The sequence below is a fragment of the Rhinoraja longicauda genome, chromosome 6, assembly GCF_053455715.1.
Source record: "Rhinoraja longicauda isolate Sanriku21f chromosome 6, sRhiLon1.1, whole genome shotgun sequence".
Classification (NCBI taxonomy): Eukaryota; Metazoa; Chordata; class Chondrichthyes; order Rajiformes; family Arhynchobatidae; genus Rhinoraja; species Rhinoraja longicauda.
Window position 1 is genome coordinate 55,671,741 of NC_135958.1, and position 20,490 is coordinate 55,692,230.

Sequence of the window (20,490 nt, forward strand, 5' to 3'; positions counted from 1 at the left end):
ATCTTGTCATTAAGGAACTCGGTTCTTTAAAGAACTTTAGAGAAACAGGCCCTTCGGTCCACCAAGTCAGCAGTGACCAGTAATAACCCCATACACTAATACTATCCTACACACAATTTACAATTTTACAAATTTCACAGCAATATCTGAATGGTTAAGTTAAACACACTGGTTTAACTTCATCTTACCTTTTGTTGGCTTATGATTTTATTTAAATATATTGCATATTACCAACTTGTGAACTGTGTGGGTACAAATAGTTGTCAGTAATGAAACCCATCGTACCATTGGAAGTACCAGTACGGTCATTCCAGGGGTAATAAAATTGTTTTGTAAAACCATAAAGTCATGTTCATGTAATAATGGGGTTGGTGTATTGGGGGAATTATTTTAATTTTCCATGGAACACACAAACATCTGTCAGCTATCTCTATTTAGACTTTAGAGAAGTCCTTCAGTCCACCAAGTCCGCAGTGACCAGTGATTAACCCATACACTAACACTATCTTACACACAATTTAAATTTTTACTAAACCCCATTAACCTACAAACCTGTACATTTTGGGGTGGAAACCAGAGCACTCGGAGAAAACCCACTTGGTCACAGGGAGAATAGACAAACTCTGTACAGACAGCACCCGCAGTCAGGATCAAACTCGGGTTTCTGACTCTGTAAGGCAGCAACTCTATCCCTTCGTCACTGTGCCACCCATCAATGTTATTTAATGTTAGCATGCTTCAGTCAGAGAAGCTTTAAGGGCCTGTCCCACTTAGGTGACCTTAAGGCGACTGCCGGCGACTAGGCTGTCGCCGACAGTTCGCCGGGGTGTCGCGAGCATGATCGTGAGGAGTCTTCCAAGAATCATAGTGGATCTTAGCGCGTCGCTGAGAAATCAACCGGAATGAAATTTCTCGGCACAGCTGGCTTGTCGCCAGGTATCGTTGCTTATTGCGGGCGCTGTCGTATGCTGTCCCCAGGTTTGCTAGGTTCTCTTAGATGCATTTAGAAGCACATAATATTAAAATAAGTAAAGTCATTTCAAGATACCATAAAATACTTGTGTTTAACCAATTTATTTACCGTCAGGACATTTGACAGGTAGATTGGAGGCGGCAGTTTGACGGCCAGGTAAACGTGGGAATTTTTGCGATGTTTATGGCCATCAGCGATCACATTTAAAGTAGGCTCCCAACCCAGATATGGAACCCAGAAACCAGATATGCATCTCCCGTACATTTTCAAAGAATGCCCACACACTTTTCACAAAAATCCATTTAACCACTTTTAAAATTAAATTTCTTAATACTGCTATTAGTAAACTGGAAGTCAATCCAGTTTATGCCTTATTACCGTGAAGCTTGGTTTTCAAGTACCTGGGCAAGATGTTATATTTCAAAACTCTCAAGTACTTACCGACTTGTCAGTGATTTCAGCGAAAATTAGGACGCCGGAGAAGCATTGACAGCGTGGGAATTTCGTGATGTTTCCGAAGACGGTGTAACCTCGACCTGACTCGGCATTGTCGTGGTCATTGTCGTCGGGTAAAAGAAAATTTTGGCGATCTGCTACGACTTTGACAGTCGCCGGCAGTCGCCTAAAAAATCGCCTAAGTGGGACAGGCCCTTAAGGATAAACCACACCAGAGATTTCAGCACAATCTTGGTGGATTTATTGTAGGTGTCATAGAGAATAGAGCATATTTTCAGATGACACATTGATCTAGACTTTGAAGACCTTAAGACAGTGACATTCAGTCCAATAATTTTATGTTGGAACATTTCCAAGGACAGTCTATCCTTCCATTGGTACAAATCTGTAGTCATCTGTAAAAATTGTGCCACACCTTACTCTTGCTCCACAATTCCTAACCATTGCCCTTGCACTGAAACCCAGTATATTATTTTTCTTTCAAATTCCTTGTGCTTGTTTTGTTTTCTATTTTTATGAAACAACACATGAAAATAACTGTGACCGCCAATATTTGTTCAGATCATGATTAAAAAAAAGCCCCAGAAATTGTTTTGCATTCCTCTATTTAATACATTTAGTCATGCACACCTCGTCAGGGGAGCACTGTGGTGCAGCTGTTAGAGCTGCTGTCACACAGCCCCAGAGACCTGGGTTTGATCCTGACCTCGGGTGCTGTCTGTGTGGAGTTTGCACATTCTCTCTGTGATTCAACATGTAATAGCAGTTTCTATACCTTCTCAAAGTCCAACTTCGATAGCCATTACTGCTTGGGGATGTGGTGGAGGTATAGCTTACTGCACTGTGAGATAGCAAAAACAAATCTTCCAAACGCTGTTTCTTGATTAATTGGTCTTTATTAAAGTAGCACAAATCAAAAGAGTAATTCATAACTTTTCGTTCTTATCAACTGTTTTTTCTTCAAACAATAGTCGAGACCGTGTGGTCGTGGTAAAAAACTGTATTCTCTCCATCCTCCGAGACTAAACTGACCCCCAATCTCTGTGGCTACGCTAGCCTCCTCAGATGTAAACACTCCCCATTACATATTAAATCACACCCATAAGCATGTAAAAAAGACAAAAACTAGAAATATTAAACATGGCCATAATATAATGACAGTAACTAATTTAAGCGTAAATGGCTCCTACAATTCAAGATGGGTTTATTGCCACATGTACCAGAAGGTATAGTGAAATCCGAGTTACCATACGGCCACACCAAGTGAAAAGCAGTAAGACACACAACCACATAAAAAAAATTGTACATAAACATCCACCACAGTGGCTCCCCACATTGCTCACTGTGATGGAAGGCAATAAAGTCCAATCTGTCCCTCTTTCCTCAGTGTGGGTTTCCTCCGGGTGCTCGGGTTTTCTCTCACTTTTCAAAGACGTGTGGGTTTGTAGGTTAATTGCCCCTCGTGTTTTGGGAGTGGATATGAAAGTGGGATAACATAGAACTAGTGTAAACAGATGATTGATGGTCGACGTGGACTTGGTGGCCCTAAGGGCCTGTTTCCATGCTGTATTTCTAAACCAAGCTGAACATGGAAATAGGTCCTCTGGCCAACGAAGTCTGCACCCATTTACATTAATCCCACATTCCCATGAACTCCTGCCAACACTCTACAACTTAATTTACATACTCGGGGCAATTTACTGTGGCCATTTAGCCTACCAAAACACACACCTTTAGGATCTTTAGGATCTGGGAACACCAACTTTTGAAACCAACAATATTATCAAGAGAATGTGCAAACCCGACACACTAAATACCAGACAGCATTTTCCTCACCTGACTGAACTCTTGGTTTCCCAACATTTCTGGCATGTTGATTGACCTTTCTACTGGTACAAACTACATATTCACCATCTCAGCTGTTAGCTTTTCGCCACCATAATTTATCTTCATTCTGCTGCTAAATTACCAATTCTAATGAACCTTTCTTGCAGCGGAGTTAGCTTTGACAATCCAGTATTTTTTACGAAGTTGTGACAACATGTAATTTCTTCCTCCATGTCCGATCTGTTCATGAATATGTCATAACAGCAATGTTAAAATATGGAAGTCCTTCGAGAGAATAATAGGATTCTTAGCCTCTTCAGGCATCGCTAGTTTATTCAGGCGACCACCTACTCTCAGAAGTCCTTCATCCATTATCGGATCAAGCCTGTATAAATGACTACTTCTTTTAATACCATGCTCACCAGCTTGTAATGATGACAGCTCTTCCTTGTATCCTTGTCTTTGACAGAAAGAGATAACTGCATTTTCTGCCTTAAAAAGATCATCAGGACATAAACACCGCCCTCGGTATGATGCCGTAAAGACTTGCATCTCTCTGTCAACCTTTTCTTTCAGCTTGCCAGGATCCGTTTCAAGGCTACTCATAGCAGCCTGAGTTTCCTTTCTCTTACGAGTCCACTGCAAAAGCATTGTCTTTACTTTAAGAAATCAAGCTACCACAGTCTTCAACTTATTCCATGCTGAGAAATGGGTAATTAAATAGTTTGCTGAATCCAATGGATCCTTGATAATGGCGTTCACTGAGATGTCTTGCTTGATCTCCGGATCATTAGCAGAGATTTCAGATTCCAGGTTAAACTTTGGTCATTCTTGGTCTGGTTTACAGAAAAACTCTGGCCCATTGATTCATCCCTTACTGCTTAAGAAACGATCTGCTGTTAATCTACTAGAGGCTTCATCTGCAGGATTTTCCTTGGTATTAACATATTTTTACTGTGATACATTAGTAGCATCCCTTACAAAAGAGATCCTGTTTGCTACAAATGTTAGGAAGCATTTGTTTTCATTGTTGATGTACTTAAGCGCTGTCATGCTATCAGCCCAGAAGGTAGATTCCTCCAGCTTAAGCTGCAGTTCTTTTTGCAGCAATATGTCAATTCTGACAGCTAAGACTGCAGCTGCTAGCTCCATTCTGGGAATCGCCATTTGCTTCAATGGTGCCACTCTGGCCTTCCCCATTAAGAATGCAACATGTACTTCATTGTTATAATTTTCCAATCTAAGATATGAAACAGTACCGTAACCACTTTCACTTGCGTCAGAAAAGTGATGCAGCTGTGCACATTTGATTCGACCAGAGTTGTAGGCTTCATACACCGGTCCACTCTGAATCCCGAGATCTTGTCGAGATCTACTAACCACTCTGTCCATTGCTGAGAGAAGATTTGCATTATACTCTCATCCCATCCAAGTTTCTTCTTACAGAGATCCTGCAAAATTAACTTGGCTGGTAGTGTAAATGGTGCAGAAATCCCAAAGGGTCGTAAACAGAACCAATCATGGACAGGATACCCCGTCTTGTACATGGTCGATCCTGAATCAAAATTCTGAACTTGAATATATCTGTTTCAACGCACCATTGCAATCCCAGTGCTCTCTCCATAGGCAGATTGTCTTTGTCCAAATCCAACTCCCGGGTCTCCTTGGCTTTGTTATCTAGTGGGATGGTTTCCAATACAGCACGGCTGTTGCTGATCCATTTCGATAGCATGAATCCTCCCTTGTTGCAGAGGGAAGTCAGATGTTTTACCATTTGGATTACCTCCTGTTCCGTAGACATGGATTTTAAACAATCGTCCACATAGAAATTGCTCTTTACTGTGTTTGTCACTTCTTCTGGAAAGTGAGCTTTATTGTCCTCAGCGGTTTTCCTCAATGCGAAGTTTGCACAACTTGGTGATGACACTGCTCCAAAGAGATGTACCTTCATCTGGTATTCAACGAGATCTTGTTGTGCATCACCATCTGGCCACCATAGGAATCACAAGTTGTCAATATGTTTTTCCGATACCTTGACCTGATGAAACATTGGCTTGATATCCGCCATCAAAGCCACCGGCTCTTGTCTGAATCTGATGAGAACTCCGATGAGTGAGTTTGTTAGGTCTGGACCCTGCAGCAGTTGACAGTTAAGTGATTTACCCTTAAAAACTGCAGCACAGTCGAAGACCACTCTTAAAGTTCCTTTCTTTGAATGATACACCCCATGGTGTGGGATATACCAAAGCTCTTTATCACTTCAATTCAGCTGGTCTTCTGGTACCCTTTCAGCATAACCATTATCAATCATCTCTGTGAGGAAAAATGTATATTCATCATGAAATTGCGTATTCTTGCTAAACTTGCGTTTCAGATTCTGAATAAGTTGTTCTGCAATGCAACGGTTATTCGGCAGTCTAACACTTTCTTGTTTGCAAGGTAAGTCTAGGCAATAGTGTCCTTCCTTCATCTTTACTGAGTGATTCATAATTTCCAAAAACGTTACTTCTTCTCTGGACATTTCTTCTGATTCCTTGCTGGTTCTTTCATTGAAGTCATGATTGTATTGCTTGATCAACAACTCCCCTAGATTTACAATAGATATTCGATTGACGGCAGCAGCAGTATGGTTATTCTTTTTCCTGCTTTTGTTGTTCCTACTCAAGGAGCCATAGATAACCCATCTGAGTAGGGTTCTCACAGCAAACGGTCCATCCCCTTGACTGCTAACAACCTCTCTTGGTTCTAATGCCTTCAAAGCATTCATTCTGATAAGTAGGTCGATATCAGAATTTATTTTAAGTATCTTGACACCCTTCAAGTAAGGCCATTTTTTCAAGTCTTGGTGCTTAAGTATATTTCGATGAGAAACAGGCGTAGTCTCATGTGTAAACACATCAGATATTTGTATAAAATTGTCTTCCTCCAGACTAGATATTTCCATACTTATGATATCATGACGATCGTAGCATTTCTGATCATTCATGGTATTCAAGAGAAGCTTAATCTTTTCTCCTGTGATGTCCAGCCTTCTCATCAAGCTTTCTGTGCAAAAGGTTGCTGAACTTCCACTGTCCAAAAATGTATATGTTTGCAACACTATATTCCCCTTGTTACTCCTTACCCATACTGGTAAGATGGAGCTAAATACAGGTCTCTACCCCGGCCCCAATATGCGCATTTATCTGAGGTGAGGCGGCACGGTAGCGCAGCGGTAGAGTTGCTGCTTTACAGCGAATGCAGCGCCGGAGACTCAGGTTCGATCCTGACTACGGGTGCTGCACTGTAAGGAGTTTGTACGTTCTCCCCGTGACCTGCGTGGGTTTTCTCCGAGATCTTCGGTTTCCTCCCACACTCCAAAGACGTACAGGTATGTAGGTTAATTGGCTGGGTAAATGTAAAAATTGTCCCTAGTGGGTGTAGGATAGTGTTAATGTGCGGGGATCGCTGGGCGGCACGGACTTGGAGGGCCGGAAAGGCCTGTTTCCGGCTGTATATATATGATATGATATGATATGAGGCAACAACATCACTCGTAGCTGGCTTCTCCTTTTGTTCCATTTGCTCCGGCTTCTCGTCCATATTCTTCTGTTCAGTGTGAAGTAATTCAGGATGATCTTGTTTACACATATTACAAGTTATCTGACTCCTGCAGTCTTTAACCATGTGTCCTTTCTTCAAACATCCATAACTGATTCCTTTCTCCTTCCAGAAGTCCGTTTTTTCTTTATATTCCTTCTTCTTGAATTTTCGACCCCATCTTATGGTGTGACAAACTTCATTACATGACAAACAAACCCCTTGTGGCTTAATGGTAGATGCATCTCTTTTCATTCTGCCCTTTGTTTCTACGGGTATTACAGCGGCAGCAAAACTGCTTTCCTTAGGTCCAGGTCTTCCTTTTGTCTCTACCTGTTTTAGTAAAGGCAGAGCCTTTGACAGTTGCTGGTTTAGGATCTTGAATATTGCCATGGCATAGATTTGACATTAACCGTACTTCCCTTTCCATGAAATTCACCAGGTCAGGAAGCACGGCCTCTCTTTTGTCAACTTCCTGTATCAGGCCTGCTTTATCTCTCCACTTTCCTCTAACCCGATAGGGCAGTTTCATATTACTAACAATATTCAGTTCTTCCACGTGGTTGTTATTTCTCATCGAGTTACAACAACCCCTAAGAAATATCACAAACTCATGCAAAGCCTTCACATCTTCCGCCTTGATAACTGACCAAGCAAAGGCCTGCCTCATGTATGCATTAGCAATCTTCTGTTTGTTACCAAAATGCTCTTTAAGCAACTCTCTTGCCGTTTGATAGCCCTCATCCGCAGGCAAATGTCGACAACTTTTAACAAGCTGGTTCGAATATCCGCTTGTGTATTGCTCCAGAAATCGTAAGCAATCTCTGTGACTGGTAGTTTTCATTTCCACTTCTTCTTCAAACGCTATTATGAAAGTTTCCTATTGCAAAGGATCAACATCATATTTAGGAATTTCCATTGGGGGTAGGTTGGAAAAGAGATTTTGTTGAGCTAGGAGCTCACTGATTCTCGTTTGATTCCTCACCAATTCATAGAATTCACTTTGAGATCCCTGGCTTGATGCAGATCGATCCGGGTAAATTTTGTCACGAGTCCCATGACCAGTTGTTTGTCTCTGGCTGGGCATAGGTGGCTGATGAACAGGGCTCATTTCGAGCCTCAACAGACATCCCAAAGGTTGGTTGCTTTGGTCTAGCACCCGGTTGCTTTGGTGAAGTTTTGTCACCCATCCACTTACTCAGTGCCAGTTCTGCGTCACGAGACCAGACTGGCTCTGGCTGTGGGTTGACTTTAGCTGCTGTTTCCGGCTGAGGAGCTCCTTCTTGGACTAAGGAACTCTTCTTCTGAGATACTCTTGAGGTGCATCTTTGGCCATCTAGGATGCCCCTCCTTGCTCCGGCAGCTGCCAGCTTTGTGGCAATTTCCAGCCGTTCCTTCTCCTTCCTCAACTTATTATTTCACTCCACAGCCTCCCTCTTCAGCTGTTCTGCTTGTTTCTCAGCCTCCCTCTTCAGCTGTTCTGCTTGTTTTTTTCAGCTGTTCATCTCATTCCTCGGCCTCTCTCTTCAGCTGTTCGTCTTGTTCCTCTATCTCCCTCTTTAGCTGTTCTTCTTGTTCCTCAATCACATATATTTTCTCCAAGGCGGCAGCTTCCAGCGAGAGAGAAGACATCTCAGCTTTGGCCTCCATTTGAGCAGAGACCCTTGTTGTTGAACTGGCTACAGAACCAGATTTATGTCTTATCTTCATGTTGAAACGTTCGAGACACTATCCTGAGGTGTCATTTCTCCCACTTCAACACCTTGTTGCATTGCACCTTCTACTGTAGAGTGCGATGTTTGAGCTATGGTTTCGGACAACCACTTCTTTGCATCTTCCATGAAACCATCGAAAAATTCCACCCTCCCTTGGAACCACTGAGTGCGCCATTCGAGTTGCTCCTTTGGTCGTTGTAAACACAGTATTGAGTGTTGTTTTTCTCCAACCCCATGGGAAAGGACGAATAATTGATCCAGATTAGATTGTATTCTCCTTGCATTCTCATCTGATTCCATTAGTTTCTTCTGGATTTCAATGAACTTGATAACCTGGTTCCACAACTTGTCTCTATCCTGGCATCTTTCCAGATAGGCTGCTGCTCCCTTCTGGCTGAGCTGAATGCATCGCTTCTCATATCTTCTCGATTCTTGCTCCTGTGGCGGTTCTGCATACTTACCTGCCGAAAGATCCATGATGAATTGGTGCCTATCGCTATGTTCCATAAATACCAGAAGAATTCAAAACAGAATGGGTATTTCTTCAAAACACACCATTATTTTCAAGGTTGTGAAAGTCTTCTTGTCAGTTTCTATGGTAAACAATCGCTAGCTGAGTACACCTTATCTTGTAGAGGTTTACAACATCATTATTTTTAAGGTCGTACTTTGCGAGTTTGGTTTGGTTATCTTCATGTAGCATAAACAAGCTTCTTGTATTAAACAGTACCTCTACAGAATTTTCCCACAGGCTTTAAAGTTTTTAAACTTCTTAGCTTAAAATCATGACTAAACAGTCGTGACTACTCAGTACCCGGTCAATGAAGTCTTCAATCTTCCAATGATCCAGGTGTAGACCGTGTCAATTTGCCTGGCAGATTCTTTGTTCCAGGATTTAAGCTCTAATCTCTGGCAGAGTTTCAGCTTCTTCTTTAGTTCCACTGTTGAATCGGATTTTACTTGTCCACTCGTAGATCAGTCTTTTTTAGATTCCACTCGTAGAATAGTTTTTTACTTAGATGTAATGGCAGTTTCTATACCTTCTCAAAGCCCAACTTTGATAGCCATTACTGCTCGGGGATGTGGTGGAGGTATAGCTTACGCACACACCGCACGCTGAGATAGCAAAAACGAATCTTCCAAACGCTGTTTCTTGATTCATTGGTCTTTATTAAAGTAGCGCAAATCAAAAGAGTAATTCATAACTTTTCGTTCTTATAGACAATAGAAAATAGGTGCAGGAGTAGGCCATTCGGTCCTTTGAGCCAGCACCACCATTCAATGTAATCATGGCTGATCATTCTCAATCAGTACCCCGTTCCTGCCTTCTCCCCATACCCCCTGACTCCACTATCCTTAAGAGCTCTATCTAGCTCCCTCTTGAAAGCATTCAGAGAATTGGCCTCCACTGCCGTCTGAGGCAGAGAATTCCACAGATTTACAACTCTCTGACTGAAAAAGTGTGTAGGGAGTGGATATGAAAGTGGGATAACATAGAACTAGTGTAAACGGGTGATTGATGGTCGACGTGGACTTGGTGGCCCTAAGGGCCTGTTTCCATGCTGTATTTCTAAACCAAGCTGAACATGGAAATAGGTCCTCTGGCCAACGAAGTATGCACCCATTTACATTAATCCCACATTCCCATGAACTCCTGCCAACACTCTACAACTTAATTTACATACTCGGGGCAATTTACTGTGGCCATTTAGCCTACCAAAACACACACCTTTAGGATCCTTAGGATCTGGGAACACCAACTTTGGAAACCAACAATATTATCGAGAGAATGTGCAAACCCGACACACTAAATACCAGACAGCATTTTCCTCACCTCACTGAACTCTTGGTTTCCCAACATTCCTGGCATGTTGATTGTCCTTTTTACTGGTACAAACTACATATTCACCGTCTCAGCTGTCAGCTTTTCTCCACCATCACTTATCTTCATTCTGCTGCTAAATAACCAACATTTACTTTTGCTAGTGTGGACTGCAATAGTAGTAATTTCTACTCTGATAATTGGTGTTTTGAGTTTAATTTAGTTTAGTTTAGAGATACAACGTGGAAACAGGCTCTTTGGCCCGTTGAGTCCACGCTGACCATTGGTCACCCATTCACTAGTTCTATCTTACGTATTAGGGACAATTTACAGAAGCCAATTAGCCAGAGAAAACCCACGTGGTCACATGAAGAACATGCAAACTCCATACAGATAGTACCCATAGTCAGGATTGAACCCGGTCTCTGACGCTATAAGGCAGCAACTCTACTGCTGCGCCACTGTGCTGCCCCTTTTTGTCTGGGAAAGATAATTTTTTCAAGTAATAGGGTGAAAAGAATCTCTAGTCTGATAGTTAGGATTTTGAGTTTCAATTTAGAATCACATATAAGAAAATCCGGGATGAAACTGAAATGCGGGACAACATCACTGTCAGATGTTCGACCAAGACCCAGTCTGTACTCCTACATCACTGCAGAAGACACAAAGCCTCTATCTTGAAGAATACTGCTGTATCCCTGCCAACACACCCCTGAATCAACTAAAGTGAAATCAGCTAAATCTAGCCATTGTCATTACAGCATTTGACAAACCCTTGTGTCCAAACTGGCTGCCACTATTTAGTGTAATGGTGCGCAGCTATCAAGCTGCTGCCTCACCGTGCCAGAGACCCGGGCTCAAATCTGACTCAAGTTGCCTTTTTTTAAAGTTTAGTTTAGTTTAATTTAGAGGTACAGCGCAGAAACCGGCCCTTCGGTCCACCACGTTCACACCGACCAGCGATCCTCACACACTAATGCTATCCTACTCACACTAGGGACAATTTACAATTATACCAAGCCAATTAACCTTCACATCTGTACGTGTTTGCAGTGTGGATGGAAACCGGAGATCCCACTCAGGTCACGGATAACGTACCAACTCCATACGGATAACAGACAAGCACTCGTAGTCAGGATCGTATCTGGGTCCCTGGCGCTGTAATGCAACTGTACCACTGCGCCACCGTCCTCTGTGGTAGTTTGCATGTTCTCCCTGTAACCATGTGGGTTTCCTCCCACATCCCAAAGACGTGCTGGTTTGTAGGTCAATTGGCTTTGTAAATTGTTCTTAGTGTGTCGGGAGCGGATGAATACGTGGGATAACATAGAACTAGTGTGAAGGGGTGATCAATGGTCGGTGTGGACACGGTAGACCAAAGGGCCTGTTTCCATGCTCTATCTTTCAGTGATTAATTGATATTTCCCATATGACAACCATGCTTCCAAATCAAAGAAATGTAATTCGATAACAGATGATTTGGGAAGATTTGAGATTGTGGATGTTGTGAATGCAATCTTTCTTCTTCAAGGAAGAAGCAGCATATTAAATTATGACCAATTAACCCGATGAGACCAAGTTTGTAATCTGGGAATATTTAAGTAACATTGTAGTGGGAACACAGATTCATATTCCTTAAATAATAGAAGTCAATTTTCCAAGCACTTACATTAAATCCCAGATGATACAAGTGCCATCGAAGCTCGCTGTTACACATTCTTGATTGTTTTTTTTAACTTTAATGCTTGAAATAGTTGATGAATGTTCCTTTAGAGCTACAATCAGCCTTTGGGTTTTTGCACCAATGTCCCACACACGCACCTGAAATCAGAAAGGGTTCTCAAATAAGCGATTTGAATGGTTAATCTGATGGTGTCTGGGTACCATGGTTCCAGCAGAGATTTAGAAAGACACTAGACCAAGTGGACCCGTTGGGCCCAAACCTCTCCTGCATTGGTGCAGCACCCTCTCCTCCCCCCTCCCCTCTCCTCCCCCCTCCCCTCTCCTCCCCCTTCCTCTCCCTCCTCCCCTCCCCCTTTCCCCTCCCCCCACTACATCCCCCTCAATCTCCCTATCCTTCCCCCTCCCTCCCTCCCCCCCTCCCTCCACCCCCTCCCTCCACCCCCTCCCTCCCAAGGAGATAGATTTAAACTTTAAAATTTGAATAACTTTAAAAATATAACACCAATTTCAATGAAACTTCTTCCATTAGCACCAAAGGGACGACGGCGAGTTAGGTGGGCCTAAAATTGTTGCGCTATCGTGTACCGTTTTGGCTGTAGTTCAGGAACAAACAAACAAACAAACGAGAGTTTTAGTATATAGATAACAGAATTGGGAAAATTGTATCGTGGAGAAAAGATAGAGCTACCTATCTAATGATAGGTCTATCATTGTTGTCCAATGAACCAGATTTGTTGTCCTATGAACCAGATTTAATAAGGGAACTCAAGGTAAAGGAACCACTTGGAGGCAGTGACCATAATATGATTAGTTTTAATCTGCAATTTGAGAGGGAGAAGGTTAAATCAGAAGTGTCAGTGTTGCAGTTGAACAAAGGGGACTATGAAGTCATGAGGGAGGAGCTGGCCAAGGTCGACCGGAAAAGGATCTTAGCAGGAATGACGGTGGAACAGCAATGGCAGGAATTTCTGAACATAATCCAGAAGATGCAGGATCATTTCATTCCAAAGACCCAACAAAGATTCTAAAGGGAGTAAGAGGCAACAGTGGCTGACAAGGGAAGTTGGGGATGGAATAAAACTCAAAGAAAAGATGCATAACATAGCAAAGAGTAGCGGGAAGCCAGAGGATTGGGTAACTTTCAAAGGACTACAGAAGGTAACAAAACGGGCAATAAGGGCTGAAAAGATGAAGTACGAGAGGAAGCTGGCTAAGAATATAAAGGACAGTAAAAGCTTTTTTAGGCTTCACAAGATCATCAACAAGGACATCGACCTCGACGCTGACTTATACGTCAAAGAGAAAACAACAAGATCCAGAAGAAGCCACAACAAGCAACTTGTAGTTCAACAACACACATCTACTCCCTACATCCAGTCCTTTTTCCCTGAAACAATTTCCCTCTGGAATGCCCTCCCACAATCCTCTGTTGACATGCCCACCTAAGCAACCTTCAAGTCCTCCATCCAGGCCCACAGATGGCAAAGCCCCCACTAGACCAAACCTACTCTCGTCAACTTCTAGTATAGTCCCTGATGACAAGATACAAGATACAAGGTGTGCTAAGAGAAAAAGATTAGTAAAGACAAATGTGGGTCCCTTGAAGGCAGAAACGGGTGAAATTATTATGGGTAACAAGGAAATGGCAGAAGAGTTGAACAGGTACTTCGGATTTGTCTTCACTAAGGAAGACGCAAATAATCTCCCAGATGTACTAGAGGACATAGGATCTAGGGAGATAGAGGAACTGAAAGAAATTTGCATTAGGCGAGAAATAGTATTGAGTAGACTGATGGGACTGAAGGCTGATAAATCCCCAGGGCCTGATGGTCTGCATCCCATAGTACTCAAAGAGGTGGCTCTAGAAATCGTGGATGCATGGGTGATCATTTTCCAATGTTCAATAGATTCGGGATCAGTTCCTGTGAATTGGAGGGCAGCTAATGTTATCCTACTTTTCAGGAAAGGAGCGAGAGAGAAAACAGGGAATTGTCAACCAGTTACCCTGACCAGTGGTGGGGAAGATGCTGGAGTCAATTATTAAAGAGGTAATAATGGCACATTTGGATAGCAGTAAAAGGATTGGTCCAAGTCAGCATGGATTTATAAAGAGTAAATCCTGCTTAACTATTCTTCTGGAATTTTTTGAGGATGTGAGAAGTAAAATGGATGAAGGAGAGCCAATGGATGCAGTGTATCTAAACTTTCAGAAAACCTTTGATAAGGTCCCACACGGGAGATTGGTGAGCAAAATTAGAGCACATGGTATTGGAGGTAGTGTATTGACATGGACAGAGAATTGGTTGGCAGACAGGAAGTAAAGAGTAGGAATAAACGGGTCGGTCCTTTTCAGAATGGCAGCAGTGGCAAGTGGAGTGCCACAAGGCTCAGTGCAGGGCAACTATTTACAATATATATTAATGATTTGGATGATGGAATTAGAAGTAACACTAGCATGTTTGCAGATGACACAAAGCTGGGTGGCAGTGTGAACTGCGAAGAGGATGTTAGAAGGTTGCAGGGTAACTTGGACAGGTTGAGTGAGTGGGCAGATGCATGGCAGATGCAGTATAATGTAGATAAATGTGAGGTTATCCACTTTGGCGGCAAAAACAAAGAGGCAGATTATTATTTCAATGGCGTCAGATTAGGTAAAGGGGAATGTAACGAGACCTGGATGTCCTTGTACCACCTGTCATTGAAAGTAAGTGTGCAGGTATCATATCATATCATATATATACAGCCGGAAACAGGCCTTTTCGGCCCTCCAAGTCCGTGCCGCCCAGCGATCCCCGTACATTAACACTATCCTACACCCACTAGGGACAAATTTTACATTTACCCAGCCAATTAACCTACATACCTGTACGTCTTTGGAGTGTGGGAGGAAACCGAAGATCTCGGAGAAAACCCACGCAGGTCACGGGGAGAACGTACAAACTCCTTACAGTGCAGCACCCGTAGTCAGAATCGAACCTGAGTCTCCGGCGCTGCATTCGCTGTAAAGCAGCAACTCTACCGCTGCGCTACCGTGCCGCCCGTACAGCAGGCAGTGAAGAAAGCTAATGGCATGTTGGTCTTCATAACGAGAGGATTTGAGTATAGGAGCAAAGAGGTTCTTCTGCAGTTGTACAGGGCCCTGGTGAGACCACATCTGAAGTATTGTGTGCAGTTTTGGCCTCCTAATTTGAGGAAGGACACCCTTGCTATTGAGGCAGTGCAGCGTAGGTTCATGAGGTTAATCCCAGGGATGACGGGACTGTCATATGAGGAAAGATTGGAAAGACTGGGCTTGTATTCACTGGAGTTTAGAAGGATGAGAGGGGATCTTATAGAGACGTATAAAATTATAAAAGGACTGGACAAGCTAGATGCAGGAAAAATGTTCCCAATGTTGGGGGAGTCCAGAACCAGGGGCCACAGTCTAAGAATAAAGGGGAGGCCATTTAAAACTGAGGTGAGAAGAAACTTTTTCACCCAGAGAGTTGTGAATTTGTGGAATTCTGCCACAGAAGGCAGTGGAGACCAATTCACTGGATGAATTTAAAAGAGTGTTAGATAGAGCTCTAGGGGAGAGTGAAATCAAGGGATATGGGAAGGCAGGCACAGGTTACTGATTGTGGATGATCAGCCATGATCACAATGAATGGCGGTGCTGGCTCAAAGGGCCTAATGGCCTCCTTCTGCACCTATTTTTTATGTTTCTATGTTACCTTTTGATTATTTCAAAAGGGACATGAGGCGAAGATAAATTGAAGTGTAAAAAATTGAGTGGGGTCTGGACAGAATAAAAGGGGATTTATTTTCTCTTAGCAGAGTGCATAGATTTTAAATAATTGGTAGAAAGATTAGAGGGAAGATGAAGAAATATTTTTGATACAGGTGTTCAGGGGTCTGGATCTCACAGCCTGAAAATGGGATAGAGTTTAGTTTAGTTTAGACAGTTTAATTCAGTTTAATTCAGTTCAGTTTATTGTCACATGTTCAGGGGTACAGTGAAAAGCTTTTTGTCGCATGCTATCCAGTCAGTGGAAAGACTATATGTAATTACAATCGAGCTATTCACAGTGTAAGATACAGGATAAAGGGAATAAGGTTTAGTGCAGGGTAAAGTTCAGTAATTAAAGATAGTCCAAGAGACTCCAATCTGGTAGACGATAGCTCAGGACCGCTCTCTAGTTGGTGTTCAAAATAGTGGGGATATTGTAATGAATGATTGCAGATACACTTCTGCGACCAGCAGGCAGAGAGTTGCCTGGCTTGGGCGTCAACTTGTCATGTGGAAAGAAACCCGCATCAACATTTATACAGTGCTTTGTTGTGCATTTCAAAAGCTGAACTATAGATCTCGTACTGGAAGGTGGAAATAGGTAGAGATTTTTTTAAGCCACCAGCGCAGATATTGAATACAGAAACGTGCAGCAAGAAAATAGACCCAAGCACGCGTGCACAGCCATCATGCAAATTTACTTAATCCCATCTGTCCGCTCATAGTCCATATCTCTTCATCCCCTTCCTCTTCATATATCTGTCCAAATGACTCTTAAATGTTGCTGTTGCATCAGATTCTAACAGCTCCTCTGGGGGGGGGGGTGTGAGTGGGGACAAAGGTGTGGATTGCAAATTATTCAGCACTATTGTGAATGCAATAGCAGGGGCAAAGATTTAGATCGATTTCCAGTTGCCTTCCAGACCTCACAGCTAAAGGAATAAAAATTGTTCTCTTGGATTTGGCCAACAATTGCTATCCCCTGGGACAACCTGGTCCAAGTTTAGAAACAAGGAACTGCAGATGCTGGTTCATACAAAAGTACACAAAGTGCTGGAGCGATTCCGTGGGTCAGGCAACATTTCTGGAGACCATGGATAGGTGACATTTTGGGTCGGGACACTTCATCAGACCCTGGTCCAAATTTTTCTGCAATGGTCCAAAAGGAGCGATAGACGTGAAATGAAGTTTCCCCTTGCAGAAACAATACAAAAACTGCTGGGGTTGGAAGAATGAATCATAATAGGAAGTAGCCTGTCAAATTTTCCAAGCAATTCAAAAAATATCCCAGAGAAAGTCATTTTTGTGTTTCATTTGTGTAAATTATATCAATTATTAATTGCATAATGCTGAAACCTGTGCAATACCACCTTTATTGCCTTTTCTCAATGATACTATGGTTTGTACAAACCTGTCCTTCACCACCGCCACTGATTATTTTCTTGCCATCATTAGTGGCTGCAATTGCTGTGACACCATCATGGTGAGCGTTATGGATTATATACATTAGTTTGCCAGTCTCTGGAGTAAAAGCTCGAATCTTCCCATCGTTCCAAGCTGTGGAAATTTCACATTAAAAAAACATTGCATTAAGCGAACAAAAATGTATTCAAAGAAAGAATAATGAAGTTGCTTCCCAGCTATTATCAGGCAACTGAACCGTCCTATCAACAACTAGAGAGGAGTGCTGAGCGACTATCAATCTTTGATCGGACTTTACTGGACTTTATCTTGCAGTAAACATTATTCAAGTTATTTCCCTTTATCATGTATCTGTACACTGTGGATTGCTCGATTGTAATCATGTTTTGTCTTTCCGCTGACTGGTTAGCGCACAACAGAGGTTCTTCACTGTACCTTGGCAAACGTGACAATAAACTAAACTCAAACCTTTCAATTGCTTACCACTAATAATGCTCCTCCCATCGTGCATAAATTTAATGGAATTGCATGTCATGTTAGGCACAACAATTCGCAGTAGCTCTTTGTTGGTAGGGGTATGCCAGATTCTTATTTCAGCCTTGGAACATGTTGCAAAAAGGTCTGATGTCCCACTGTTTTAGAAGAAAGAGATGTTATGTAACGACGGACTTATCTTCAAAATCAGTTGCAAACAATCATGATTATTAATAAAGATATATATCTTTCAGATCTTTTGCAAAATGGTCATGCATTGCCAAATTAATGGATTGGAAGAGGTGTTGAATTATTTAGTACAAGCACGAAGAATTAATACAATTTGTGATGGTTGTGGTAAAGAAACTGAAAATATTTTGTAGCTTTTTAAACTAGATCTTTCCTTCATCTCCTAATCTATTTAGTCACCAGAATCTAGTCTTTCATGACAGCCAGGTCTGATATTCTTCATCAAAATGCAAATGTACAAATGGGTGAGGACAAAAGGATATTGTCATCTCATTTCACGATTTAAATAACACAGGCACATTGTTTTGTGACCTCCCATGTCTTTTTTTTTTCATCTTTGACATTTGCCTATTCAAATCAATTTCCAGTTCAACTGGGGTTCCAGGTCTGTCAGAACTCAACCAGAATTAATAATTCTTCTGTCATTTAAATGCCATTGTTGCTCTATGCTTCCAAAGTTTTAGTATGTTTTATTTTCTAGCATTTTGTTACAATGAACTCCTGGTGCTACAGATTTTTTTTTCCTGGTAACATAACTGATGTGATTGGCTTTTCTGATAAAAACAAAAAGATATTGTTACGTAAAAATGAATTTGGGGAAGGACTATCAAAAGTCATGGTTCATGACAAATTGCTACTAACGTAGATCATGGAAGTGTCACAGTGAATTTCAGAACAAAGATAGATACAAAGTGGTGGAGTAACTCAGCGGATAAAGCAGCATATCTAGAGAAAAAGAATGGGTGACGTTTTGGGTCAGGAACATTCATCAGAGTTCCTGGCTTGAAAAGTCTCCAGAGATGCTGCCTGACCCGCTGAGTTACTCCAGTACTTTGTGCCTATCTTTGTTAGAAACCAGCATTGGCAGTTCCTTGTTTCTAAGTTTCACATATACTCTTAGCTGAGTTAAAGTGTCAGTCATAAATGGAGTCAGCGAGTCATACAGCAACAAACAGGGCCATCGGTCCAACTTGCCCACACCGACCAATGCGTCACATCTACACTAGTCCCACCTGTTTGCGTTTGTCCCATATCCCTCTAAACTTATCCTATCTATGTATCTGTCTAAATGTTTCTTAAATGTTGCAATAGTAGCTGCCTCAATTACAGCAGCTCATTCCATCTACCCATCATCCTTTTGTGTATAAAAGTTACCCCTCAGGTTCCGATTAAATCTTCCCCTGCTCACCTTAAACCTATGTCCTCTGGTTCTTGATTCCCCAACTCTGGGCAAGAGACTGTGCGTTTACCCGATCTATTCCTCTCACGATTTTGTACACTATTATCTATTGTGTCTTCCTGAATGCTTTCAGAATTCTGCCATCGTGGCATATGCTTTCATTATTTGTGCCCTTCATTTGAATTATATGACTGTAAATTTGACAGCTATTAGCACCATACTTCCAGGTAGAATTAAAATCCATTGTTAATTTTTTAATATACCTTTATCTCCAGAGGAAAATCACACCCTTGCTCATAAGCACCTGTCATTACTCAACTTATCAGAAACCTGATTCTCTCAGCCTGCATTTCTCCCCCTACCACACAAAGGCCTTAAAAGTTCTGTAATATTAAACACTAATAGGATAAACGCCAGAGACAGTAGATTTCACATAAAAAATCTGAAAGTAAAATATTTTATTAATCATGTTTGTTGAAATAATGCAGGTATTTAGTTTAGTTTAGAGATATAGCGTGGAAACAGGCCCAACGGTCTCCGAGTCCACGCCGACCAGTGATACTCGTGCACTAGCACTATCCTACACACGAGGGACAATTTACAATTTTTACCAAAGTCAATCAACCGATAAACCTGTACATCTTTGGAGTGTTGGAGGAAACCGGAGCACCCAGAGAATATCCGTACAGAATCCGTACATGCAGGCATGTAGTCAGGATCGAACCCGAGTCGATGGCACTGTAAGGCAGCAACTCTACCGCTGCACCACTGTGCCGCTCGATGGCAGAATTTTGTAACTTTGTAAATATTGTGACTTTCACAAACCTACCAGGGAAACGTTACGTTAAGGACAGAGTCACTGTGACATGTTGTGATCAGCTCCTCTTTGAACTCAGTGAAGTTACATCGATATATCTGGGAGGTCAGGGTACCAAGAAAGAACTGGTGCCCTTGACCACGAAGACTAATTGAAGTAATTCCACCATCCACAGTGATTTTTCTGCAATGAAAACAAAGATTGTGATTTTACAATAATTGATAGCACAGAATAATGTATGCAGCGTACAGATCATCTGGCTCCATCTAGTTTCATTAGCAGGTGATATAAAATGAAGTATTTCCATCATCATCTATAAAATATAACCATTTTATTTAAGTAGCTGAGTATTAGGAATATTTCAGAAGGCAATATAAATTGAGTTTTCTCCATCAGCAGTAGCAAATTTTTGCATAAAAAGAAAGGTAAAAGAAATATTTCAGAGAAAAGCCAAATAAAAAAATAAATTTTTCTACATCACTTAAAAACATTACAACATTATAACTAGTCAATAACATCCAGGG

The 20,490-nt window shown here is 41.9% G+C and overlaps 1 protein-coding gene across 2 annotated transcripts in view; it reads right to left on the bottom strand.

Moving 5' to 3' along the window:
- cfap52 (cilia and flagella associated protein 52) overlaps positions 1-20,490 on the bottom strand; it is a 55,143-nt gene that overhangs the window by 14,297 nt on the left and 20,356 nt on the right. For both annotated transcript variants that reach the window (XM_078400998.1, XM_078400999.1), the window contains exons 8-11: positions 19,979-20,149; positions 17,730-17,878; positions 17,236-17,381; positions 12,042-12,193 (exon numbers count right to left, since the gene is read on the bottom strand). In XM_078400998.1, the coding sequence (XP_078257124.1) occupies positions 12,042-12,193; positions 17,236-17,381; positions 17,730-17,878; positions 19,979-20,149 (618 nt within the window). The remainder of the gene's footprint in view (positions 1-12,041; positions 12,194-17,235; positions 17,382-17,729; positions 17,879-19,978; positions 20,150-20,490) is intronic.